General features: G+C 40.8%; 1 protein-coding gene across 21 annotated transcripts in view; it reads right to left on the reverse strand.

Moving 5' to 3' along the window:
• The window catches only part of SIPA1L1 (signal induced proliferation associated 1 like 1), a 347,617-nt gene that overhangs the window by 48,119 nt on the left and 272,048 nt on the right, over positions 1-27,450 (reverse strand). For 15 of the 21 annotated variants that reach the window (XM_074327276.1, XM_074327262.1, XM_074327268.1 and 12 more), the window contains 5 exons: positions 15,902-16,051; positions 11,002-11,126; positions 8,700-8,762; positions 8,145-8,263; positions 4,027-4,469 (listed from right to left, as the gene is read on the reverse strand). In XM_074327276.1, coding sequence (XP_074183377.1) covers positions 4,027-4,469; positions 8,145-8,263; positions 8,700-8,762; positions 11,002-11,126; positions 15,902-16,051 — 900 coding nt within the window. The remainder of the gene's footprint in view (positions 1-4,026; positions 4,470-8,144; positions 8,264-8,699; positions 8,763-11,001; positions 11,127-15,901; positions 16,052-27,450) is intronic. The other 6 variants (XM_074327274.1, XM_074327272.1, XM_019733529.2 and 3 more) reach the window with 1 other exon arrangement.

Below are 27,450 nucleotides of genomic sequence, written 5' to 3' on the forward strand. Positions count from 1 at the left end.
GACACACATACACCCCAGTGTGCTGGCGCAGCCCGAGGCATGCCCTCGTGTTCATATAAACTAAATACAAGAAGCCCTTCTGTACCTCTACTCTCAAGAAGCATACAGCTTTTCCGGCATGAATAGTTAACTTATTAGGTCAACCAGAAAAAGCACATTCATGAAATTGAACTGTACTGACAACTGTGGATAGGCATTTTTCCTGGCCTTAAATCAGCCCCTCTAGTGAATGTCAGACACTGACCAACTTATATCCAGGTTTGATTGACATTTGCATGTAAGCTGTTATGTTTTGCAGATTAAAAAACAAAATCTTACATAGAAATGGCTTTACTAAAAATTCATGCTGTACGAGGACTTCACATATATATTCTCATACATACACCTATATGGTACAGCTCTATGTAAATATTGACCCTTCTATAAAAAAGCTTTGTAATGTCGATGGTTTTCTAGAGGAGTTAGGAGTTGAGGACTTATGCTATTTTTGAAATGGTATATTAGTTAGGGGCCTTGAGTTGTTAGGCAAAAAGTGGGAACATTAGGGAAGAAGTTATTCCTATTTGTTCATTAAAATGTACTGAGAAATGATTAGGTTGGTGCAAAACTAATTGCGGCTTCTGCAATTTTTTTTTTAACCTTTTAAACTGCAGTTACTTTTGCACCAACCTAATATTATGCTCAGGAGGCACACACTATGCAAAGGTGCTAGGATGAACATACTGGGTGAGAAATCCTGTTGAACTGGATGGCAGTAAAGATGCATATGTGATCACATAGGTGGGTACTGATTGGCTAGAGGGCTCTGAGGGGCCTATGGGAAGCGAGAGGAAGGCAGCAGAATGGCTGGCTAACGAGTGTGGATGTAGATGTCTGGACATTCAAACGGGTCATGTCAAGATGTTACAGAGAGATGTGTGTGTGTGCAAGTATGAGGCGGGGTTTTTAGCTTTATAACGTGTGTTCTTAAATCTAGTTCTGACACTGGCAATACCACTGGCTACCACGACTAGCGCTCTGTATACTAAGGAGGGAAGCCCTTTGGTCACCACGCCAACGGGCACTGTCTACTGCCCAGGCTTGAACTCTCGGAAAAAACGAACCCAGTTGGTGCGAGTATATGAAAGTTAGAGCTATCTTCACCTCTCTTATGCTCACCACAAATCTTTTTCTTTTTTTGGGGGGGAGTGGTTCGTTTGAAGACCAGAAAGTAAAACAGCCATTACATATATACATACATACATACAACCTCTCCCTAACTTCCCAAGCCTCCTAGAAATTATATATACGTATATCTATATTCTAGGGAGCAACACTTCACAGCAATGAAAAGACTTTTTAATTGTAGAAAATTATCAGTGTGCACGGCTTCTCTTAATGACATTCGAATTAACAACCCTATGTATTAGGTTGGTGCAAAAGTAATTGCGGTTTCTGCAATTATTTTTAATCTTTTAAACCGCAATTACTTTTGCACCAACCTAATAATTACCAACCTACGTTAATGCAGTTCTCATGGAGCGACACCAAAAAAAAACAAACCACCAAAAAAACAAAAAACCCTAACAAAAAAACCCTGCATAATCATCAACAGGGAGACTGGAGGACAGAATGGGTAGGAACACAGCCCAGGCGGAAATACACAGTGGAACTTAATCACTGTAATTTAGATTTTGTCACCAAGACCCAGGTACAAGCTCTTTTATGCATTGTCAAGAGATCTCCACATTAATTGCTGCTCCTGTCTTCTGAGGACACAAACACTCTAATTTGCAGTGATTTTAGTTTCTCTAGCAATGCGCATTTGGTGGGTAAGTCCCCTTTTCCTCCAGAAAAGGAAGGCTGCTAAAGCTCTGATTATCCAGCTCGCTCTGCCAAGATCAACAGACCAAAGTCACAAAGCATTTACAGAGTCGAGAAACACATGTGACAACCTACCAGTGGGTGGGAAGTCCTGCCACCCTCTCTGAAAGGCCACATCCTTTTCTTCTCTAGTAAGTTTGACTTTCAACAGAAGAGTTACTTCTATGTGATGACTTAAACAATTTCTGCATGGCCAGTTTGAAGCAGAAAATTTGGATAATCGTTGGTCGCCAGGCAATCCTGATCAGCACATTCAGATAATGCAATCGCAGGCGCCTACTTTTCAGTGGGGATTTTGTAGATTCCCTGGGATTTGTCAGATTTGTTAGATAGTATGGCCGATGTTTTGTGCTTTGGCTTCGGAAGCTCAGCCCTTTTCCACCTTACTCCATAGTGATGCCATTCTAGACAAGACCTCTATAACTATAACTGACTTTCTTAGACCAGAGACATAGCACCAGATGAAATATCTTTTTTTTTTTAAAGTGTGTTTTTCCAGGACTCATCAGCTCCAAGTCAAGTACTTGTTTCAATCTAGTTGTGGGGAGCGCAGCTCACAGTGGGCCATGCGGGGATCGAACCGGCAACCTTGGTGTTAAGAGCACTGCCCTCTAACCTACTGAGCTAACCGGCTGTCCCTGAAATATCATTCTTAAAAAAAGATATCCTCCTTTCAAAACAAAGAACTGAAAACCAAAGAAACAAGAGTCAATCTTAATTGAGAAACCACAGAGAAACTATTCTGAACTCAAAATGTTCTAAGTCAATGTACAGACTATTATACAGTTAATGAGAAGATGGGGTGAGCCAAAAACAGCAAGTGAGTGTCATAATTCTGCGCCACGTGATTCTATTTTATTATTATGGAATTTTATGCCCAGCTTTCTGTTCTACTTTTTCAGCTCATTCCTTAACCCACTTGAAGCACATTCTATTCCCTGAATTGTGGAAAGGTTAGCTGGATGCCTCAAGAATAGAGACTACATTGCCAATTTCCTTTTTGCTTAGGGGCCATGGAGTTTTCAGACCTATCACAATAATTTTTTATTACTGCAATGTGGGAGTGGTAAACAAAGGCATTAAATGCTTCATACCACAGGGCCAACCTGTTTTTTTAAAAGATGGGAAGCTCAAGGATCTCATCGGTAACAATATAGAGACAATGAGAGAACTGAATATTTAACTGGTCAAGTCAAACAAATCCAAATTAAGTGGAGGGTGTCCTCTCTCATGAAAGTTATCTGGGATTTACTGACAGATTTTGTGCCTGGATTCCTGTTTGAAAAGTAAAATTAAGTTTAGCTTTTTTGCTATTTTTCTTTAGGGCATAATAATAAAAGAAGCCCAGAGGACAGCAAGGCTTGATGTTGTCACACAAGCTGATCAATGACAACAAAAGGTAAAAGGAGAAACCTCCACAGAGATCAATAGGCCCAAAAAGATAGCGATGGAGTGTTTCCTGCCTAAAAGGAAGAATCTTGTCATGTGTGGATTATAGGCTCAAATCCAAAGGAGGAAATAAAAAATGGTATTTTGCCTATCCAAGGATATAGGAGAATGTGTATTTTTCTATTTTGAAAGGTAAATAGGATATCTAATTTTAGCTACACTTTTCTGTTGTACACCCGTCACCCTCAACACATCACTGTCAGGAGCTAATTAATGAAAAAAAATTTACCATGCAAACACTGGGTAAGTGATGTTCTCTGAGAGAGAGGCAGTTAGAAGATGTGTTCAGCATCATAAATAACACCATGCTAGTCTTTGAAAAGACCCTTTCCTTTTAAAAATATGGTCAAGATTTTCTTTTAATGTCTTCAAAAGACTGTTCCATTCTACTTTCTCTTTCACTAACTGAAAGCCAAAATTACAAAATTCTTCTAATTCTGGTATGCAGTTAGGAAAATTTTTTATAAAACCAAATACAACTTTACAGAGACTAAAATCTGTAAACTTTTCTCACAGTTTAAAATGATACATCAGGATTGAAGGAATAAAATATTTTGGTGGCAACTAAAAAGCACTAAATATACAAAAATACCTGTCACTGCACGAAAATCCCCTTTCTTTACACACTGTTGAGCAAAGTACAGTAGGATGAGGTTGGAAACTGGATTGGGGACTGGGCTGGGCACAGAAGCAGCAGCAGGGAAGGGCAGTTACCTTGTGTGGGAAGCAGCATCGTTTATACTGAAAGTGCTGTTCTCCCTTGTCAGAGGGTTGGACCCGGCCTGGCTCTTGCTGTGGATATCCAAGCTCAGGGAGGATTCTGTTTTCCGGTCCATGCCATGGCTCTCTGTCTCTAAAGTCCGATCAACCATGGAGATCACTTCACTGGAACTATGCCACAGGGGTCCCACTTTCTCCTTGCCTGGCCCCGAGCGAGGGGATGACGTGGCAGCCCCCAGGGAGGCCGTGCTGCCATGGCTGGGGCCATAGGAGGTCGTGTCGATGCCACTGTCAGCAGAGGTACCTTGCAGATAGCTGTAGCTGTTGAGTTCGGATTCTGTGCGGTCCCCATCGTACCACTTCTCGTCACTGTGGGCACTCGAGGCGTTGCTGGAGAGGGTATTGCTGCTGGAGTGGCTTGAGTAGTGGCTATCCGACTGCAAAGGAAGCAAAATGTACTTAAGTACAGGTTTTGCATCTCGAACACTGGGAAGAAAACATGGGAGGATGACCCTGTGGAATGTTTCTAGTTACAGGGTTCTCAAGGCACCAAAACTCTGATGATGACAAAGCAAAGTAAGACAGGAGGTGCCCGGAAACACCCAGTCAGACGTGCCCATGGCAGACAGCACTGGAAACTTTTTAAGAATCCATTTTTAATTATTTGACTTATGCTAAAGTATCAATACAATTGAGATAATTTTAATCAGAAAAAAAATCTTAACTGTCATTAGTCTTTAATATCTTAATCTTGAAATAGAAAGGAAATGACACTTCCACAGGGTTTCTCATTAGAAAAGCCCTACTGTGAGCTCAGAGTAAACAGAAGGCAGAATATGAGACTTATTCCTAAAGAGAACTCCTTGTCTGTCCCCAATAAGCATTTATTTAGGTGACAGCTTTCTAAGGTGTGTTTACATTCCCACCAGAGATATAATTTATACAGAAGTGCTGAGTCAATTCAATAGGACAGAAAAATAGTCTTTACAACAAACGGTGTTAGGACAACTAGATATCCACATACAAAAAAGAATGAAGTTGGATTCTTACCACATTGAAGAATAAATTCAAAAAGATCCAAGACCTAAATATAAGAGCTAAAACTATAAAACTCTTAGAAAAAACAAGCATACGCTTTCATGACCTTGTGCAATGGTTTCTTAGGACACCAAAACAAACAAACAAACAAACAAACAAACAAAACAAAAACACAAAAAAACAAAGAAAGAAATTAAAAACTTTATGCTTCAAATAACCTAATTAAAAAATGGTAAAAGAAAAAAACAACAGATGAAGGCATACACACATGTGGTACATATATACAACGGAATATTACTCGGCCACAAAAAAGACTGAAATTTTGCCATTGTTGACAATATGGATGGATCTAGAGGGTATTATGCTAAGTGAAATACTCATAAGTCAAACAGAGAAAGACAAATACCATATGGCCTCACTTATATGTAGAATCTAAAGAACAAAATAAATGAACGAACAAAGTAGAAACAGACTGACAGATATAGACAACACACTGATGGCTGCCAGATGTGAGGGGGGTTGGAGAGCTGGGTGAAAAAGGTGAAGGGGGATTAAGAAGTACAAGTTGGTAGTTACAGAATAGTCAAGGGGACATAAAGTACAGATTAGGGAATACAGTCAATGATACTGTAATAACCATATATGGTGCCAGGTGCATACTAGACTAATCGGGGGGATCACTTCATAAATTATATAAATGTCTGTAAACGTCTGGCCACTATGTTGTACACCTGAAACTAATATAAAATAACATTGAATGTCAACTGTAATTGAAAATAAATAAGCACATAAATAAAAATTTTTAAAACAGGCAACGGGTTTAAATGGACACTTCGCCAAAGAAGATATACAAACGGCCAACAAGCAAATGAAAAGATAGTCAATATTTTCAGTCAATAGGGAAATGCAAATCAAAACCACAATGACATAAGCCTTCACACACAGTAAGATGGCTATAATCAAAAGGACAGACAATAATGATAGTTAACATTGTTGATGGGAAGGTAAAATGGGGCTGCTTCTGTGGGAAAACAGTTACAATTCCACTTTTGGTATCTACTCAAGATAAATGAAAACGTGTATTCACACAAAAACTTCCACATGAATGTTTATAGCAACATTATTCATAATAGCCCAAAAGTAGAAACAACCCAAATTGTACATTAACTAATAAATGGATAAAGAAATGTGGTATATCTATGTAATGGAATATTATTCAGGCTTAAAAAGAGATGAATAACACATGCTACAACATGGATGAACCTTGAAAACATTATGTTAAGTGAAAGAATTAGGCCACATATTACATAACTCCATTCATATAAAATGTCCAGAATAAGCACATCAACAGAAACAGAAAGCCGATTAGTGGTTGTCAAGAGCTTGGAGGGAATGGGAAGAGACAGGGTGATTGTCTAAGGATTCGGGGTTTCTTTTTGGGGTTCATAAAAATGTTCTAGAGTTCGATTGTGATGCTGGCTGTGCAAGTCTGTGACAATACTAAAAATCACTACATTGTACACTTTAAAATGAGTGAATATTATGGTATGTGAATTATTAATATATCTCAATTAAGATAATGTGTACAGAACCTTTTCTACACAATGGCTGAGTTACTTAGAACATTTTATAGTTTACCAAAGAAACAGGATTTCAAAAAATATCTAAATAAAATAATATTTTAAATTAGATGGAGGCAGAAAGTCCAGATACTTGGTGGAGAGTAAGAGAAAAGAGGAGAGAGGGAGAAAGAAGAAGAGGGAGGGAGGGAAGGAGGGAGAGAGAAAGAGAGAGAGAGAGACACAGACAGACAGACAATTTCCTGAGGCCAGGTAGGGGCAGGAGGACACTCAACTTTCACCTCAGAGTGCAAGACAGAGATCTCTTCTCCTTAAACAAGAACCAAGACCGGCCACTTTACTGGCGCAAGCTCTAGTTTTTCTCAACACTTTCGCATGATCAGGCCTTCATTTATTTTTAATATTTGTAGGGCAGACTGGACCTGTACTGTAGAATTTGGTAGCCCCCAGGCTCTTGTGGCTATTGAGCACTTTAAATGTAGCTAATCCGAATTGAGATGTGCTGAGGGAGTAAAGTACATAACTGATTTCTACAGAAAGAGTATGAGAACCATGTATGTACTGTTCAATTTTCTAGTGACCACATTTTAAAAAGTAAAAAAAAAAACAGGTAAAAATACTTCTAAGGATATATTTTCTCTAACCCAATCTATTCGAAATACTATTTTACCACGTAATCAATATAAAAATTGTTAATGAAGGAGAGGAAATGGACAGACCAACTGGGGCAATCTATCATTTACAAGTAGAACTCTGACAACCTCACATTTCATCAGGAAATCTCTCTCCACACAACCTGTGCAGGCTGCCAGCACACGCATGGACACACACTCTCTCTCTCGTTTTTCTAGCTCCCATATTCGTATAGCTAAATCAAAACTTACAGGAGCCCTCTCATTAAAAGTTCTCTGAGCATCTTATAAATTAGTGAATATGAAATACAGTGTTTCCTCATCCTATAGAGTGACATAAATACACATTCCAGTGAATAGACAGACCAAAGAAATCAACTGCATTCAAAGGGGGAGGAAATGCAGGAAACGATCACCTATTCCTGATTCTGCAGTAAGTGATCAGGACTTGTGCGTGACTATGATACAAGGACAGAAGTGGGTGCAACTACGGAAGGTCAGAGAAGCAGTAGGGGGAGTTGGCAGGAAGCTGTCTGTGCACTTGACTGATGCTCCAACCACATCTCAGCTTCGACTGTGTAAGCACCATAAAATCCATTTCTAACATGTTTCTATTCCTAATGCTTGAGGATTGCTTGTGATTAGATCGTGTGGCCTTCCATCGAGATGAGTGGGGTGGTGGGAGCATACCAAAGAGGAATTTCAACTCATCTCAAAGCAACCTCAGGGCCATGACAGCAAATGCCCGCCTTCTGCCAGGATGACTTCCTCCTTGACCGTGTGGAAGAAAGAGCAGAGCAGACCCGCACCATTTTCACACTGCCAGGAACCTAACATTTTTATTATTTTACAGTTAACTTACATGCCCTTGTTTGTTCGGAGACAAATGAACCACAGGATCCTGCCGCATTAATCTCCCACTGGGGCTCTCCCGGAAAGCTGGCAGTACCTTTGAGACTGCTGGGAGATGGCACGTTGGCTCTGGAATACAGCACAGGATATTATGGTGCAGGCAAGAAACAGATCCAAGCTACATGTTGACAAATGAAGACAGCTTGCCACTGCATCTCTTAGTTCACTGACCAGCAAACTCTGAATTTCAGCAATAAGCTTGTTGAGTTTACACAATAGGCGGCATGTCAGAAAGTAAGTGGCTGATGGGTAAAGCTGGCAGCTGGTGACCATGTGTCACGTCATACACATTAGCATAGCCAAGTACCACCAAACCAAAGGCCATGAACGATATGACAAAGTTAGGAATCAACTTTTGGTGTGTGGGGAAAGTCTAGAAAATATGGATTGAATTTATGAAATTCATTCATTGCAAAGTGTGGCTAACCTAGCTTGGTCTACATTACCTAGACAGGCATGGATGCAATCACATGTTACTTACCATGACACTTTGGAAATATTTTACCTGTATATTCATGCTGCTCGAGGAAAAAAGAATTGAAATCCTGAGGTCCTCTATAACTGTAAGCTAAGCACAACAGAAAAGACATACAGCAACTAGTTTACTTAAAACAATTGCTTCCTTTTGGACTCCAAGCTGGCGTTCATGATGGAGTTCCAAGTGTGAAAGGTAAGCGCTTTTGCTTCTTTAACACACCGATAGCTATCAGCAACAATCCTGAGCTTCTGCAACACCATTCCTCACATGTAAAGGGGCAACATACTCTGACTCTGACTCTCAATCATTTCCAAAAGCAGAGAGGCAGAAAAAGGAACATCCACTGAGACGAGGGAGCCAATTAATCAAGCTAGACTCCTTGCCTCCACTGGGGTACCAGTTGATAACACACTGATGTACAAAGACAGGCAAGTCTGGCTAACAAATAAGAATCTCCTCAATATTTTCAATGAGTGACCTGAAAGTCATTAGAGAATTTTGTTCTCACTAATTGAGTATATAAAGATCAGACCTTTACACAGTCAATATAGTGCGCTAAGTAATGAGAAGATAATTATTTTTCTTGATTTCTCCCTAGCATGGCTTATACCAACTAAGTCCCAGATTCCTTTTGATGTACCAATTAGAAAAGGCTGGGTTATTCTTCTGTAATACTGGAATATTAAAAAAAAAATCATAAAAATTTTATTTTAACATTTTATTTGAAGGATTTTAGATGGAGATGGGCCACCAGTTGGTGAAAAGGCTTCTTTGGAAGGTTGGAAGGGTACTTAAAAAAAAAAAAAAAAAGGGGGCATATCTTATTAAAAGGATGAACAAATGTGTTAAAAGGATTTATTGATATTGATTTCAGCGTCTTATCTATTAAAAGTGAGATGCCAGTAAATTAAAGGGGATGCAAGGAAAAAGACTAGAGGCAGGTTTATGTAAAAGAATGAATGAATTCGGGTCTGGGATGGACCTTATTACTACCCTTTCCAGTCCCAAGATACCTTTTCATCCCCCATATGACTTCACATGAGTAGGAAGTATGACACTGAACACTGCAGAAAGGGCTTGCTGGCAGCTTTTTCTCAAAGTCTGCACTAGAAGCCAAAAAAAGCTGCTAAAGTCATGAAGAAGGGATCCTTTGCACATGTGTCGTTACCATCTCAACAGTATCAAAACATATGGGATTAAAAACATTCTGTCAAGAGCAGAACAGCAAATCAGAATATGCTCAGGTTTTCTGTGTTGGGGGTGGGTGGGATGAGAGTGGGGAATGACAGATGGCTTCAATAACATCTCACTGAAGTTACGGGAACAAAGCAGATCTTCAGAACCTAGGAATTACATTTCTCGTCCTCAACTCCTACCTTAACTTTAATACATTCCCGCCTATGTCCGTGGTTAGGACTTTTACATGGCACCATCATTAAAACAGAATAAGACAATCCATTTGCAGAGAAGATAAAAAGATGGGCCTTTGTCTTAAAAAGTTTAACTTTTTCAGACCTGCAATTTATTATTGTTTTAATCCCACAATGATGTGTAATGCTACTAAAGATAAAGGAAAAAACACCAACAGTCTAGATTCTAGACCCTGATGTACCAACTAAATTCCTGATGCTACTGTGTTGAAAGTTAATCTCGTTTCATGGTAAAATTTTATTGTATCAACTAGTGTTACCGTGTCACTGCAGAAAACTGCATCTATAGGAAGGAAGGGCTACGGGCCCCAAGTCCAAATGAAGGCTCAGTAATGCAACTCTTTCCCATCCAGCTGTTTTATCTTGTTAAGGCATGTCCTTCGCTGACAGCTTAACAGTAGAGTGGGGGTTTGGGGGGAGCATGTAAGGGAGGAAAGAGATTCTAACCAAGATACATATGTGACTAAGCAACAATTGTATCTCTTTCTCACTTTGTACATAGTTTTCGTTTTTTAGTATTTTTAACTCGACAGTAAGAATACCAACATATCTCACAGGGTACTTAGGAGGGGCAAAAAGAGACAAAGAAGAGGAGAGGAAGATACTTTGGACACACGTGGTTTGGTAGTTTGGCATTTTAATCTCAGTCCTGAAAATAATTCCTATGTCCTTTTTCTATTTTTAAATTTGGGATCACTCAGAATTCCTTGACTTTTCTCTCAAGTCTCAGTTGTTGCTTTCACTTACACATCACGTAACCGAGACTTACTTCTCATGCACATTCATTAATTAACCAGGCGGTATTATATAACAGAATGCTTTGATACTATCATCAAGCGGTGGCCAAAGTCACTTCGGTGTAAAAGCAACTTGCTTCTTGTAGAACTTTAGTTACTTACCCATCTGATCGGCAATGCTATCCTCACTTCTTTGCCAGCTGGGTGTGGATTTGCCGCTGCCACCAATGTCTGACTGGGTGTTCTGCCTGTCAATGGAGGCTGGCGACCGGCGGCTTACTCCAAACCTGTGGTCATTTCCCCAAACAAGGGCAAAGATGACATCAGAAACCTCATCCATAAGGAGAAGGTAGCGAACTAAACTCTAATAACAGGAACGAATTAGTTCTGCTTACATGTCTGCACTTGTGAACTCAGCTTTGTGCGTGTGTGAGGGGGGCTAGAACTGTCTGTTACAGGCAAAATGCACCACTCTGTTCAGAACTGTATAGAGGCCAAATAGGTCAACTGTAAACAAGGCCAGGAGCCATTAGGACTGGGCCAACCTACGATATATAAAGAAACCACAATCTCCTAGTCCTGTGTAGCCAAGCTCAGGCCGACACTCACAGTCAAAGAAAAAATGTCACCATCCTAATGTTCCAGGTGTACCTTCCCATTGGTACCTGTCAGGGGTTTCTCTTAACTCAGTAACCTGCTAAGTCACTAAGTCATTCATTCTTGGAACAAGTATTTTCTGGGCATTTGCTCTCAGGTCTGAAAGACAAAGACTGCTATCATGTATATTACACAGGGACAACTTTGAAAATGCATAAATTTTAAATTGCCTTTGGGAAGGGTTAATTAGAAATAGGTAAACTGGTATATAGAAAGGCAACTGTCAAATGCTGGAAAGAATAGTTAGCTATTTAATGAGCCAGTTTTCTTTTCCCTGTGTAGAATACTAACATAATATATGCTTAATTAAAGCATGTGCCTTAATGAGCAGTATCAGCAGAGTAAATCCTGACTGAGCCCAGGAAAAAGGGCCAGAGTATAAAATTCAGAGTATAAAACACTCATGTGGAAGTTTACAAATTTTTATTATTGTTACTAATGAATTTACAAGTAATCTATGCAATAAAAGATTAACCAGGGTCTGAACTGATTGATGCTTAGGACAGATTCCTTATCTGCTACAAAGTGATAAAGGCATGGGGAGAACTACCCTGTGGTTGGTGGATTGAAAAGAGCAGGTTAGGAGGCGGGTGACCTGGAACCAAGTGCCAGCTCCCTCACCCCAAGTCATTCAAGTTTTGTCTCCATTTCTTTATTTGTAAAATGGCAATTCCATTATGTGAATCTAGGGAGAAAAAATCTATATGAAAGCATTTGCAAAGTAGAGAAGGCTAGTGAATATTTTAGTAAAACTCCTACTATACTATCTCCCTAGTTACTTTTGCACAAATGACATTGTTTACAAGCTCAATGACAAGCCTCACTGAACAAAGTTACCTCCATTACTAAAAACAAAAACCTTGGTTTATGAAAACCCCAGTGAAAGTGCTCATGTCCAAAAAAAACAAACAAACAAACAAAAAATCACTAATTATGATCTTTGCCATCTCTTCCCTAAGTAGGGTCCTTGTTTAGAACAATGAATATCCTCAAACTGGCCCTACAATTGTATTCTAAATTTGCAATACATTAAGACTTTTTCAAAAAGACAGAGATAAAAGTGAGAATTTGATTCTAATTTTGCTTTTACTTTTTGGTAGCACTGGAAACTAAAGACAACTTTTCAAACCTCTGAATTTAAAGCCGAACACTTTTCTGGCTGTCTGGTTTTAAATAAACGATAAAGTAAGGCTGTCTTTAAATTTTGCTTTGAAAACTATTTTCATCCAATGGACTTTTAATTTCAGTTCTCACATATACCCCTCATTTATTGCGTGCCAGGGTATTAGGGATACAGATATCCCATCCTTGAGGAGCTCAGACAAAACCTGGTCTAATTTTACATTGTGCCTCTTTTTGAAGAGCTTAATTGTGCCTTTGTTTGGAGGAACACTTAATAGTTTAAGAGTCACAGTTTGGATTTGAAGGAGTAATAACTTGGCTGACACATGAAACACAATCAGTGACCAAGAATTGTCTACCTCAGGAGTCAGTCCACTGCTCTCCAGAGTAGGCTGACAGCTTTGAAATCTCTCCCTCCTGCTGAGCAGGAAATGTCTCTATAACTTGCATTTAATGATCTCAGTAGCCCTGACAGACAAGTTTAAACCCTCATCTAAGAGTGCTGGAAGAAGGCTATGGTGGCCTCCTTGTCTCCCTGGTTCTCATCTTCAGGATGCACATCCTCAGGGGTGGTTCTCACACCATGGTCTCTAAACTCTCCTCATTTACCCAGTCTGTCCCTCCCACTGGACATGCCTGCCTCATCAACATTCCCCAAAAATAAATCTCCCAGGAGGGCAAAACAGACCCTATGTCTTTTCAACAGTGTTTCTTTATAACTACCTTCCATTCCTTTTCATTTATCCTAACCTGTGCAGGTTCCTTCCCTTCGCCCACCCAGATGGAGCAGGCATGATTACCGTGCTGTTCAATTTCACCTCTCAACTGATTTGGATGGTCTCAGTGTCTTCACCGGGGAGTGGGCAGGAACATATACCCATACAGACACTGAGCTCACTGAGGTGGGGTGGGGAGAAGACTACGAAGGAGCGGGTTACATTTACGGGCAATGATTGTGTACTGACCTATTGTGATCTCATGCTTTTAAGCTTTGTCAAGTTTAACATTAGTGAGTGTGCAGCAGACTATATACACTCCTGTTTTATTATCAACTTGTACATACCTATTTTTTACGAGGCTAAGCTGTAGAGTAATGGAACATTTTCCCTTTGGTAATGGTCACTTTAAGATCAAACCTGGCCCAGGAGCAACAGAGGTGAGTCACACAGCGAACCAGTGCCTCTTACATCACCGACCTGGGCAAAACCTGCTTGGGAACTAGAGGAAACACTGTATTGTAGGGGCTCAAAAGGGGTCACCCCAAGATGTGCCTCTGTGGCATATGGATTATTTTTTAACTAAAGGCAACCCAAACCCTTTGGGCTGAAGAGAAACTTCTGCCCCCCTCCTTAACTGCCGAGAAGAATTTAAATTAGGGGCCTTAATACGAGATTATTAGAGATAACTTTTTCTGACCTGTCTATAGGACAGGGCAAAAGTCTAATTACTGAAGGTCTAATCTTTTTATCATCCTGTGAATGACCTTCCTCTCCTCTGAAGCCCCAAGGTGCCTTACTCAGAATGTCACATATACCTCATTTTCCCTTTATGTCTCTGAACCTCTTATGTAAGGTCTCTGACTAACTCATGTATGTGGGATTCCCATACATACGTAATTAAATTTGGTTATTTCCTCTTGTTAATCTGCCTCAGGTAGATTTCTTAAACCAGTGAAAGAACCTTGAAGGGTAGAAGAAAGTTTCTTCTTCCTCCACAGTATCATTATCATCTTGTAAAATACTATTGCATGCAGTATAGTCACTGGGCAACCTCACAAACAATGGGGAAAACCCTCAATACCACCTATGGCAGGGTTAGAATTAAACATCAAGTTGAGTAATTACCTCATTAAAATTACTGTGCACACGGGGGCACTGGAACCATGTTTCTAACATTAATATTCACCAAAACATTAATGTTTCAACTTACGTTTTTGGTATGCATTTAAAGTATATCAGAGCCAGAAGAAAACAATGCTTCTTTTGTTATTGTTGTTAGCTCATTTATATTTTATTGCTGTACTAACATCGAAGTTGCAGTGAATTCTTATTTTTTATGTCAAACCAGGCTATTTAAAATCTACTAATTAAAACAAGAAATAATTAGTTGGGCTTATGGTGTGGAATAATAATACTTAACTCATAAAACCTTTCGTAGGAACTCATGAATAAGAGCTAACATTTTTTTCTAATTGTCATTGAAGTAATTAAAATAAGACATGTGCATTTTATTCTGCCACCAAGGGAATCCTGGGGGAGATACTGAGAACGGCAGGAGGGTGGGGAGCATATTTCATAGTGGTTTTATTACCTACTTTCTGCTAACATAAACATTTAGTAACAATAACAAAAAAAATTTCATACTTAATAGCTACAGAAACCAAAAAAACACTGGATTAAAAAACACCAACTATGAAGGTATTCTTAGTAAGTATGATTATTTTGTAACATGGTAGAATCTCAATAAACTAAACAAATCATGTGTGCATTTGCTAAAATATACATTTGGGGAAAACTTAGAATAGAAACGTTAGTTTTTATAAACTCCTTACATCTGGTCATCAAGTGGTTTCAAGTTCTTCATCAGGTTTCCCCAGAGAGCTACCCTAGCAGGAAGTCACTGATGGTTCCTTTACTTTCCTCTGGGCAAAGATGGCTTACGTGTGCCATGTAATGTTTTGCTGCTAATTACTTCCCAGTTTCAGACATTCCACTGTGTTTCCCTTTTCCGTAGTTCTAAAATCATGTACCCTTAGCTTTTTATTTTGTAAGTCTTGTCAGAAGCAAATAGTTACCTTCTGGTGTTTAGTGTCTTCAAAAAAGATGAAAAACAAAACAAAACCAATCCACAGGCTGAAATCACAGAAGACTTTTAAAGTGTGAAAAAAAATAATTTTAAGCTTTGGCTATGATGATCATTTCTGCTACGTTAACAGCAAAACAAACGCCAACCAATGCAAGCAGTATACTGAGTTCACTTTGGAGGAAATATTAAGGAGTGACAAAATCTTTACTATGAAACTAGACAATATATATCATGGAGAAATGGATATAATTTGAGTTTTCTGCCACTGAGTCCTTAGAGGCTACAGAATCCTAAGAAGTGGTTTGAACCAGCCATTAAAACATTTTTCTATCTGAAATATTAACCACATTTTCCCCTTTGCTCTTTTGTAAATTGATCAAGTCTGGCTGAATGGAACTCATTTTACACCTCTGAATTACAGCTGAAAGACAGCATTGTCAAGTGGGACCAAGTACGATGGGGCAAACAGCATACCTACCCTTCAGGCATGGATTTCTGCCTATAAGTGCCCCCGCCAGAGCCAGTCTCGCTGGATGAAGACAGGTTGCTGGGGGAGTTACGACACTGCTGGGATCTTGCTAAAGCCATAGATGACACTGTCACATAGATGTCCGAACCAGGAGAGAGCCTACATACAGAAAGCAAAAATATGAAGTCAACAATTCAAAGGGAAAATCCCAAGGCATGCAGGATGGATAATACCATATAAATGCGACAAAGGCAGCAACTACATGGAGATAGTGAAAATGAAGCCAGCTGGAAGCCTACAAAAGAAACTTCCCCATAAATCTACTCTCTAAGGGAACAGTTGGAAAAGTGCCTTGAATGGTGTGTGTGTGTGTGTGTGTGTGCTGTCAAAAAATAACAGGGGGAAAAACATGTATGTTTCCAAAAGCTGCCAGAATTCAATGGGCTGATTTGCTTATGCAGTTTCTTAGTATGGCGGTGTAGAAGATAATTGAACCTCAGTGACATTTATACAGCAATTAATTCCAATTTTTCACACTGGTTCTCTCAGAGTATATGCTCAGTGAGACTGGTACTTTGTATGCTTCTTTGTTTTCCAATTTTATTACTCAGAGTCAGGAATAAATATTCAGATTTTGCTATTTAGTATTTATGAATTCGGGTGATAGTAGCATCACCATATAAAACCCTCCATGAAAAAAATGCCTAGAACTGCAGTTGTTGGATTTAATTGGAATTATTGAATTTATATAATATTACAGTAGAGGTGTGCTCTGTATAACCACCTAATACATCGATTTCTAAAGTTATGGATCCTTCACCCTGCTGACTGGTTCTTGAGAATGAAACCGGAGGTTTGTAGTCAGGACAGACATATATTTTTTACCACTACCTCCTCTGTTCTAGTAGGCAATGACGTAACCACTGCAATATCAATGTGATGCTGACAACTGTGACGAGCTGTAAACTAAACCTTAATAACAATGATCAGAAGAGAATGCTGGCACCCATTGTGTGACGCTTGTAAAAGGGCAGGTCGTGTCCCTTCTATAGCTGAGGAAGTGGAATGGAAGCCATTCATTTGATAAGCCAGAACTCTTCATTCTAAGTCCTCTGCAATCTATGCTCAAGTATTGCTGTTCCCTAGAGAAGGCTGGGTTTTCTTCATAGGACAGTTTGCAAGGGGTCTGCAGGGTCAGATGACTTTGCAGGCAAAGGTACCTTATACTCAAGCCAAAGTTCTGAAGCCTTGAGACAGAGCCTGATTCACGGAAATATGGCAGGTCCCTACAGTGAACCTATGAACTTGCTGTGGTAGGGCAGGATGGGGTTTCAGGTACCAGAAGGTGACAGAAGGGATAATAGGATCACAATGAGAAGCTTTTCTAACAGCAAAAGAACAAGGATAGATACTGAAATGTATGACTCCCAAATGCATCTATGCCCAAAGGGCAGAGCTGACTTGAGAGCCAGCTTTCTCCTCAATACCCCTGTTATCTCTAGCTGTCGCCTAAACATCTCTAGGGAACACCTTCACCAGCAGCTCAAATCAAACCGCCTAAAAACTAACTGATTGTTTCCATCTTCCCACTCTCCATACTCTAAACCTGTCCCCCCACATGTTATTCCAAGTTAAATATTTTGAAGCTATTCTCCCCCCCACCCTTTCCTCATCTTCCACAGTCAATTGGTCTAATTAAGTTCAACTACTTACTGAGTACAAACTGTGTGTCAGGCATGCTAGTGCTGGTCTTGAAAACACAGACACAGAAGATAACTGGGTTCCCGCTTGATGATTGTCCATTAAGCTCCCCCATCTCCAGCCTGGATCAGTATAACGGTGTTTTAACTGGTCTTCTGACTTCCAGGCTCTGTCCACTCCATACTTCCAACCACCCCAACTAGTCCGAGTCGTCTAACTGCTAACAGCCTCCATAGCTTCCCTGTACCTATAGGATAGAGGACCAAGTCCCCAGCACCCTATTCCAGGCTCTGGACCACCTCTTCCAAGCCCATCCTCATCCCTATGTTCTTTACCTACCTCCACGCACCACACAACCTGGTCATATTCAGTGTGCTCCAGTTCTCCGACTCACCTACCATATTCCTACCTCTTCTCATCTTGTCCTCTCTGCCTGGAACGCCTTCCCTTTTTTTCACTCACATCAAACCCTCTTCCTCCAAGGCCGAATTCCAACAGCATATGTCTGAATTCATAGATTAATTAGAACCTCCTCAAGTCCCACAACAGTCTCTGCTTTTTGCACCCTTATAGCACACCCTAAGGAATGGTGAGTTTTCCATGTGTCTGTCTCCCCAGTTAGATTCTGTCCTTAAGGGGCAGGATTGAGCCTTATTTATCTTGATAGCTCTGGTGGCCTAGTATTGTGTTTGAAGGAGGATACGCATGAGCAGTGTGAAAAATGAAGAACAGTAGGTGGTACAGCATAAAGGCCCACAGTTTATGTCAGGTGCACCAAGCCGGGGCTTCTCAACCATGGTGCGTCTACAGCAATGGTCGTTAACATAATAAAGTGCCAAAATTTGTCAATAATTTACTACAAACAATCATAACCCACTCCAAGTTAATATGCTTTCTTAAATGCAAGAAAAGGGGATGACGGAATTACGCCCTGACACCCTGGTGTATATCATCAATCTGATCTATAAAGGCAAGGGAACTTACTGACAATGCCTATTCTACACAGTGTGAAATGGGACAAATAAGGAGACCTAGGACGCTACGTCCTTGGGGCGATGTGATGAGAAGCTGGGAAGAGGCAGAGTTCTCAAGGTCCTCCTGTTAACATGACCAATCTGGTCATTGCCACACAGACGCAGAGAAACGTGGGCTGACACACAGCTGGCATCCTCACCAGGATGGCAGGCTTAGCCGACGGGTGAGTGAGAGGCGCTATGGGGGGGTCACAGACTAGTGTGGTCACGCAACACTAGCTCATCCCTACTTTGGGGAATGTGTTTTGATAAGAGAAAGATTGAGATATTTATCTGGGCACCATAAAGTAGACATTTCTTTATTCTTTTCCATTAAGACATCTCCCAACTCTCTCACTATTTATTCTAGAATAATTGGAAGAGGACTGGAGGGGGGAGGAATGGGAGGAGTAGGGTACAGAGAAGAAAACTAAGAATTAAGGAGCGGCACAAACCCAAATGTAACAAGAATTTGGCTTTTATATGCACCTAATACAGAGAAAATTCAAATGCAGTTTCATTTTGTAGCTGCTTTGATTTTCTTACTGCCAAGAGATGTTACAGAAAGATAAAAAAGAGACAGCAGAAGGTTAACATGGCTGGGGCCTGATTTTTAAACTCTCTTTAAGGTAAACAAGTAATGCCAATTAATTATATTTATGGTTTATGTTAAAATGTTTATGCTTTGATGAGGAAGTGACAACATGATTCCATAGGGAAAGTCAAGACGTAACTTTTATATCTGTATTTACAGTTTGCTTTTCCTACCCTGCTCTCCAAAACTTACATTAAGCTAAAATATCTCATGCTCGCTCTCAACCTCAGCTCTTTTATTTGGCAAGTGCATCAGAAAATTCTACTTGGTTACTGGAGTTATCCCAAAGTGAAAAAATAGCGTTTCCAGAAGACCGGCATTCATTCCCTCCCCTTTTCTGCATTTACATAACTCAATAGTGGCTTTGTTCTCTGACTGTTTACACACACAGAACACATGTACAGCAGTGATGGAGCGGCACCCAAATGTTATTACGACTCTAGATGTATGCGTGGTGGTGGTGGTGGTGGTGGTGTGGGGGGGAGACCAGAATTCTCCTTTATTCTGACGACCATTCTTTCTTAACACTCTGAATTTGATACCATCACACAAAGATGACTTGAGAACACACCTAGTTCAGGGAATGGGAGGTACCGCCGGCCGACACTGGCCATCCACTTCTGCCAGAGAGAACCTGCAGCTGATCATTATTAGAAGTTGGGCTGTTTGCTGTCTTGCCACTTTGAAAAAGAGTCCCCCCCCCCCCCGCAATTGGTTCACATGGGAAGGAGCATGCTGACCTCTTGAATCTCTGTCTTCCTACCCACTCTATTTTAAAGGTTGCTGAGGCCAGTGAAGAGTTAGACTGCAGGATGACAAGTCTTTTCTTCTCTTTTGAGGTAAACCCAGACCTTTCTGCTTTGTCTTACTCTTAACGAGCCCAAGACATCCTAGATGTTAGTGCTCAAATAGGTCAAAAGGACTCAGATTACTACATCTGCCAATTGCTGTGAGACCTTTCAATTCTGTGGCATATAAGAAACAATCTTTTAAAAGAAGGCTGTGGTCACTGTCAGAAAGGAAATTTCTAAACCTTTTTGCCTTCATTTCAATAGATTCTCTCCCTTCCATTTTTATAAATTTAGCCAAGACATAACTAAATGTTTTTAAACTGATATTAAATGTTCTCTTAAATGCTCCCTATTAATTACCTCTGCAGAAATAAAATACCAGGGTTTTTTGATTGTACAAAGAATGCAGTGATTGAAAAACTCATGATCACCAGCCCGACAGACACTGCTTCCATCGTCTGCAAGACACACACCAGCTTGTCATTTATATGCAGTGCATATTGTTGCAATGAAAGCAGAGTTGAAGGGGATGGACACTTAAGAGATGGTCCAAGATCAGTATCAGTTCCTTATTTTTCCAGAAGCGTTCTCATACTAGTATAAGAGAGAACTGTTTTAAAAAGCCCCCGATTTCTAATAAAATAGCCAGCCCCTGCCCTCTACCACACTCTTCCCATAAATCAACTAACAGAACTGAAAATACAGGTTAACATGAACAGACTCTTATTAAATTGATCTCTTCACATTGTGACTGATTATAATTTATCAATGTATGGATAAGGAACTCTCAGTATCCAAGTAACTGATGCTAAATTATTTTTTTCTGATAGTTATGTAGTATAGGTTTAATTATGCTTCTGTTTCCTGCTTTTTACTTCAAAGTGACAGCACTGCTTAGATGTGTCCAAGGAGATAAGACCCTCTGTAACTCAAGTGCAAACAGTGGATGATGGTAAAAACAATTGTGAGGGTTTCCAATAGTAGCAACGACTGACAAATTAGATCCTCGAGTGCATAATCAAGCACAGCATTCTACCACAACTTGGCAATTAAAACGCTATTCACCCAGGGAACCGGGCCAAGTTAAAGTCTGTCTTCAGCACCATATATTAAATAGGGATTCTGCCAGAATTATATATACATAAAAAAAAATTCTCTGAAACAGATTCAAGGTAATATAATTTGGGTTCTATAATCAGACTCGATATGAAGAAGTGTTCAAATTCAAACAACTCATCCCTCTGTATTTTCATCTCTTCCTACTGTATACTTTGTGACCCAGAGCTACCCTTGGCTTTCTGACCATATAATTCCTATCAGCTCTTCAGGCTAGATCATGGAAATCCTGTTCTGATGAGCCCCCTGTGACAAGGTCAATTTACAACAAGGAATAACACTCTTGCACAGTTAGGAAAATACGCCAATTCCTCATGCTGAGACAAATGGATCGTCACAGCTGTTGGCAAGCTGTTGGCAGTTCACAGCCTGGCACACATCATGGGTGCCTCTTGAGAACAATCAATTTTATACGTAAGGGTGACTGAAAAGAACAGAAAGTAAAAATGGAGCGCATGCAGGACCAGCTACGTAATGTGTGGGACTCGGTGTAAAATGAAGATGTGGGTCTCCTTGTTCAAACACTATCACAAATGTCAGGACAGTGATAGCAGAGGTTGCCGTGTAGGCTGCACACCCCGGACGCTGGCCCTGATTACAGCGCATGTGACCGGGCCCCCTCAGCATGCAAGCACAAAAGTCAGGGGCTGAGACAGAGAGATGTGAGGCCACCACGATGGCATGTTAAGCTAGAGCACTAGACCTGGGTGGGGATTGGTGGGGGCATGGCCGGAAGGATGAGTGGCTTTTGCAGGGTGAGCTCTCGGGAAGGTGACTTAACAAGCACATATAGCTGACCCCGGTTCAGGGCTGTGTGACGATGCCTTCATCTCTACATCTCTCCTTTGATTTTGTGCCATTTAGCATGCCAGTGTCGTTTGTCATTTTAAAAATATAATAGGAAACCAAAAGAGTCAAATAAAAAGCAACAGATTTGGAAACTACAGGCTATTTACTTAGGCTGGGTTCTGATTCTCTCCGGGAGTAGAGACCCCTGGGGAGATAGTGAATGCCTCCACACACTGCCAGCAGGACCACAGGTGTATGAGTCACCCTGTCCTCTGCCATCTCTCCTTGTGTATTTGGGAAGAGCAACGAGGTGGGGTGTGCCTCGGCCAGGCCTCCCTGGTAAGTCGTTATGCAGAACACTCCGTTGACGTGAGTAGGAGGGTAAGACCCCCCTGCTAGGCACGTATAGGAGCACAGTTTCTTACTGACACATGGAGCCGTGTAACCACACGCCACCTCACTGCTCTCCCCAAAATACAGACAACTGTTTTTATAAGATCATCTAATTCTAATTTGCACGGACAGCAGCATTTTCTACGTCTGCAACTGCATACAGTTCACTGTGACTGTTTTCAGCACAGCAGGCCTCCTGAATTCATCCTCTGTCTCACCAACGTTAACCAGGACACTGTCACTGAAGACAACACAATCTGCTTGTGGAAAACAATGACCCACCACACTCATAGCGCACATTAGGCCAGAGAATGACTCACCAGCCCAGGATGGCAGCTCGACCTGTATCCCTACAGTGCTCAGTTTGAAGAAGCTTTTCACTTCCATGTAGCTGTGTTTGGAAGAGTGTAAAAAATGACAACAATGCAATATAGCAACTACCATTCTCTAAGCCTCACTACGTCGGTCTGTCCTAAGAGCTCAGAGTGGATTGAGAGTAACTGTATTACCTTAGTTAATCTTCACAGAGACTGTGAGAAGTGGGGCTAGTGCCCCATTTGATTCATGGAGACACTGAAGTGTAGCGAGGATAAGGAACTTCCCATTGTCACATCATTCCCAAGGGGTGGGGCTGGAATGCAAACCAAGGCCCCTGGACTGCAAGGGTTTCTGGGTGGATGACACTAAAACACTGGTGGTTCTGCAGGGAGGAAACCCCATGGGAACACTTCCCGAGACTGAGTGCAAAGCAGCCATTTTTGAGGCTCAAGGAATGATAAGCAATTCAAGAGGCTGAGCTGGGGGGCCACATTGATGCACTCTGGTCTCGTGCCCTGTGCGACTCTGGAGCTTGTTGAGGAAAGGGAACTGGGAGGTGTGCCAACCTTAAGCCACGGTGCCCATTTCCTGAATCTTAAATAGGAAACATCTTTGTACCAAATGTGAACTTGTAAATCATCTAGACATTCCAATGTGGATGCCAGAGTATGCTGGCTCCTTTGAAGAGGGGGTGAAAAGAAGCCTTACGAGCCCGGTGAGTTTAGTCAAGTATGGCCCTGTGCTTTTCTGCCTTATCTCAGCAGACAAGTAAAAAAACACCAAAGCTCAGTTTCAACCAAACTGAAACTTTCTATGGGAAATTTAATCAAGAACAACTTGCATTTCACAATGAGTCAACTTAAGGCAGCTTTACCCACCATATACTTTTAACATAGGAGTATTGTGAACTTAGCCAAAAAAATGAAAGAATTCTACTTACACAGAGCTTTAATTCTATAGCTTTATATGACCACAGAATGTTTCACTTTTATTTAATTAAATTTATAAAAATAAACGGATTTCCCCAAGAGTCCATTGATAGATGAATGGATAAACAAAATGTGGTACATACAATGGAATATTATTCAGCCTTAAAAAGGAAAGGTTATGGACTGAATGTACCCCGCCCGCCCCCCCCACACACAGCAAATTCCTATGTTGAAACCTTAACTCCCAATGTAATGATACTAGGAGGTGGGGGCCTTTGAGAGGTAATTAGGTTTAGGTGAGGCCATGAGGGTGGGGCCCCGATGATGGGACTAGTGCCCTTGTAAGAGGAGGAAGAGACACCAGAGCTGGTTCTCTGTCATGTGAGGACACAGCACAAAGGCGGCTGCCCGAAACCTAAGAGGGGGCTCATCAAGAACCAACTCTGCTGGCACCTGGATCTTAGACATCTCGCCTCCAGAACTACAAGAAATAAATATCCGCTGTTTAAGTACCCAGTGTGTGGTATTCTGTTATAGCAGCCCAAGCGAAGACAGGAAGGAAATTCTGACGCATGGTATAACATGGATGAACCTTGAAGATAGGCTAACGTGAAATAAACCAGTCACGAGAGGACAGATATTGTATGATTCTACCTATGTGAGGTACCTAGAGCAGTCAAGCTCATGGAAACAGAAAGGAGAATGGTGGTGGCCAGGGACTGAGGAGACCAAGGGATGAGATGGGGAGTTAGTGTTTAATGGATATAGAGTTTCCGTTTGGGAAGATGAAAAAGTTCTGGAGATGGATAGTGGTGATGGCTGCACAACAATGTGAATGTACTTAATGCCCCTGAACTGTACACTTAAAAACTGGGCAAAATGGTAAATTTTATGTTTTATATATTTTTCCACAATACGAAAAAAAAAAAACTGACATTTTCTCCTGAATTGATTTACTTCTGTTACTGCTTCTTTAAGAAAGTTCTTTTGCTTATTGCTTTAATTACTAAATAAAGTTTTAAAAATTTCATTGTGAGCCTATTAAAATGCCAGAATCTGTGGTTGGGTCCTTGGGATACGATGATGAATCAGACATACTGCCATCAGGTGCCAAGATGGACGAAGAAGATTAAAATGAAGAATAATAAATTCTGTGGAGGAAGACTTTCAGGGATTTGAACATTCCCAGGAGGGACAATTAAGGTAGAAGTGGGAGGAGAAATTAAAGGAGCCTGTCAGTAGCGGAGCTGGGCTGGGTGTTAAAATACCAGTTAAGCTGCCCTGAGACTGGAAGGGTGGATCAAGCAGACAGCAGGCCAAGGAAGCACCAAGGAGAGAGAAAACGTAGCAACAGCGAGTCATGTGCGTGCCCGGAGCCTGGGCTGACAGGGGTGAGCACAGGAGAGCCTGGTAGGTAACTTGCAGTGGGAGACGGACTAGAGACTGAAGGCAGAAATGAAAGGCATGGCCTGAGGAGCATTTCTATTTTGATTAGAGGCCTCCACGCACATGCAGCATGGAGGGGTGGAAAGCTGTTTGGGCCAGAAATATCTTCCTGTGAAATGAGAGCCCCTAAGGCAATGACATGGAGGGAGCTTAAAAACGAGGAACTCAACACAAGTTAAGGACTTGATAACTAAATAGGTGTGGATATGGGGATGAGGATGGAGGAAAAGGGGACTAGGAATCCTAGTTCTGCTCTGGATACTCAGGCAGATGGCAAAGCTCTTCACCAAGGTGGGTAACACCTGAGAAGGAAGAGTTGACGGAGGGGCAGGAGTGAAAACGAAGTCAGTTTGAACTTGTATGACACACTGACATTCAAGTGCAGATGTTCAGTAGGTAGTCACGCATATGAATGTGGAAAGCAAAAAGGTGGTCAAGGCAAAATATATGGGGGGGGGTGCCAAAATTATATGTGTATACACACACACACACACACACACACACACACACATTTTAGGAGATGTTATCTATGCTCAAAAGTAGTTCACCATTATCAGAAATGTCTGGACGCTGATGGTAACCACTTTGAGCACCTCTTGTAACTGCATAAGTCAAACACGATTTGTATTCATCTGTTATCGGTATGTATTGAGTATTATAATTAATACAGTTTTTTCCTTTCTTAAAATGTGTATACATTTTTTTGGCACCCTCTGTATACCATTAAGGAAGTGCCCACCTACAGATGATAGCTGAGGTTACTGAAATAAATTATTGTGAGATATTGTGCAGTGTGGGATTAAGAGGAAAATGAGGAAGGAATTGTGGAGGACACAGAGTTGTGGGGGTGATGAGACAGGTTTAAAGAGATGACAAAAAACCCCACTAAACCAGGAGTACAGTTTTGGCCGGCAAGAAGGAGTTTGCAGGAGGGTGACTTTAGCTTTACAAACACGGGGGTCAATGGGACGCAGCCTGCAAGCCCAGAGCAGCTCACAAGTTCCACGATTTAAGGATCTTCAAGTCAAGTCCAAGGACCACAATCCAAGTGGCCAGGATTTCGAAAGTACAAGTCCTGAAACTTCTCACCGCAGCTAATATTCTAAATAAAGGAAGAGTAAGAATGTAAAAGCAAGTAAATGGGTGCTTGCTTTGTCTCAAAATAGAAAATGACAGTGAAGATTAGCACAGAACCTGTAGGAAATAAATTTAGAAAGCATTTTCTTAAAATAAAGACTGGATGAGCACATGACTATGATGCTCTCCGAGAGGAGAACTCTCTAAATTTGCTTCAACAATATCCACCAGGCACACTCTTCAAGCCCTGTATGGTGCTAGCCTCTGCTGAGGAGGGGCTGAGGGGCTGCAAATGCAACCAGATCTAGCTCCATATAAATGGAGCTACTTAGAGCTAAATGCGGGTGGGGATAGGGAAAGGAGAAGGGGAATAGTGTGCAGCACAGCAGGGAAAACTTAAAAGTACCAATAGTTCGATAAGGTCCAACACCACATATTTACATAAGGCTGGTAATACTTCACCTAAAAAAAGAGAAAGGAATTTTTTTTTTATATGCTAAGATGTCTGTTGTTTATGCAAAGCCCCTGAAATAGCTAAACTTTTCTGAGCATATTAACACAGGTTAGGGTTTTATTACTGGCCCTGCATTATGTATAAACACAGCAATGTGTTCAGTTCAATGTGCTACAGCTAGCTATTTTTAGTTCAGCTCTACCCTTACACTCTAGAAAAATTTGAGGCCAAAATAATGATTGCATCATAGTACCTATTTTGGTTGAAAACATATTAATTCTGTTAATAAATACTAGCCCCACAAATACTATAAAATTCCATACTCAAAAGGTTACCTAGAGAGCATAAAGCTTATATATTTAAAACAAATAGAATCAGACTTTATTCTGCTTAGATGGCAAATGGGTCATCTGTTCTTACCACATCAGTTTCTCTTAACAATGTATTAATATATAGAGAACACAATTCAGCTAAATGATTCTTGTTACTACAAACACCAACATGTTTTAGTATGTCATAAAAACCCTGACCTTGGTATTAAAGGAAAAAGGATCATCTGTTCCACAAATATTTTTTTTAAGTTGTTCCTAATGACCTTGAAGTCTAGGATCTTGCATACAATTCAAGAAAAGCTATGTGTCTACAGGTAGTAAATTAACATTTTCACCTGAAATGAACTGTGCAGGATCCAGCTACAGTGAATGAAGTAGGCAGATCCGTATAGCAGGGGCAGGACAGACAGACTTGAGGCGGCTGCTATCATAACTTAAGCTCACACAGCTGGTTTCTCTATAGTTAAACCCCACCTGCCTAAATAACCTGGGGGAGAAAAATTAATTGAATGAAACAACTATGTAAAGGCAATAATTTGGTCTCAATATTAGGCCCCCGCCATTATTGGTAAGGCAAGATCCAAGGTATGGCAGACCTTGTCAT

The sequence above is a fragment of the Rhinolophus sinicus genome, linkage group LG03 (assembly GCF_036562045.2).
Source record: "Rhinolophus sinicus isolate RSC01 linkage group LG03, ASM3656204v1, whole genome shotgun sequence".
Taxonomy (NCBI): Eukaryota; Metazoa; Chordata; class Mammalia; order Chiroptera; family Rhinolophidae; genus Rhinolophus; species Rhinolophus sinicus.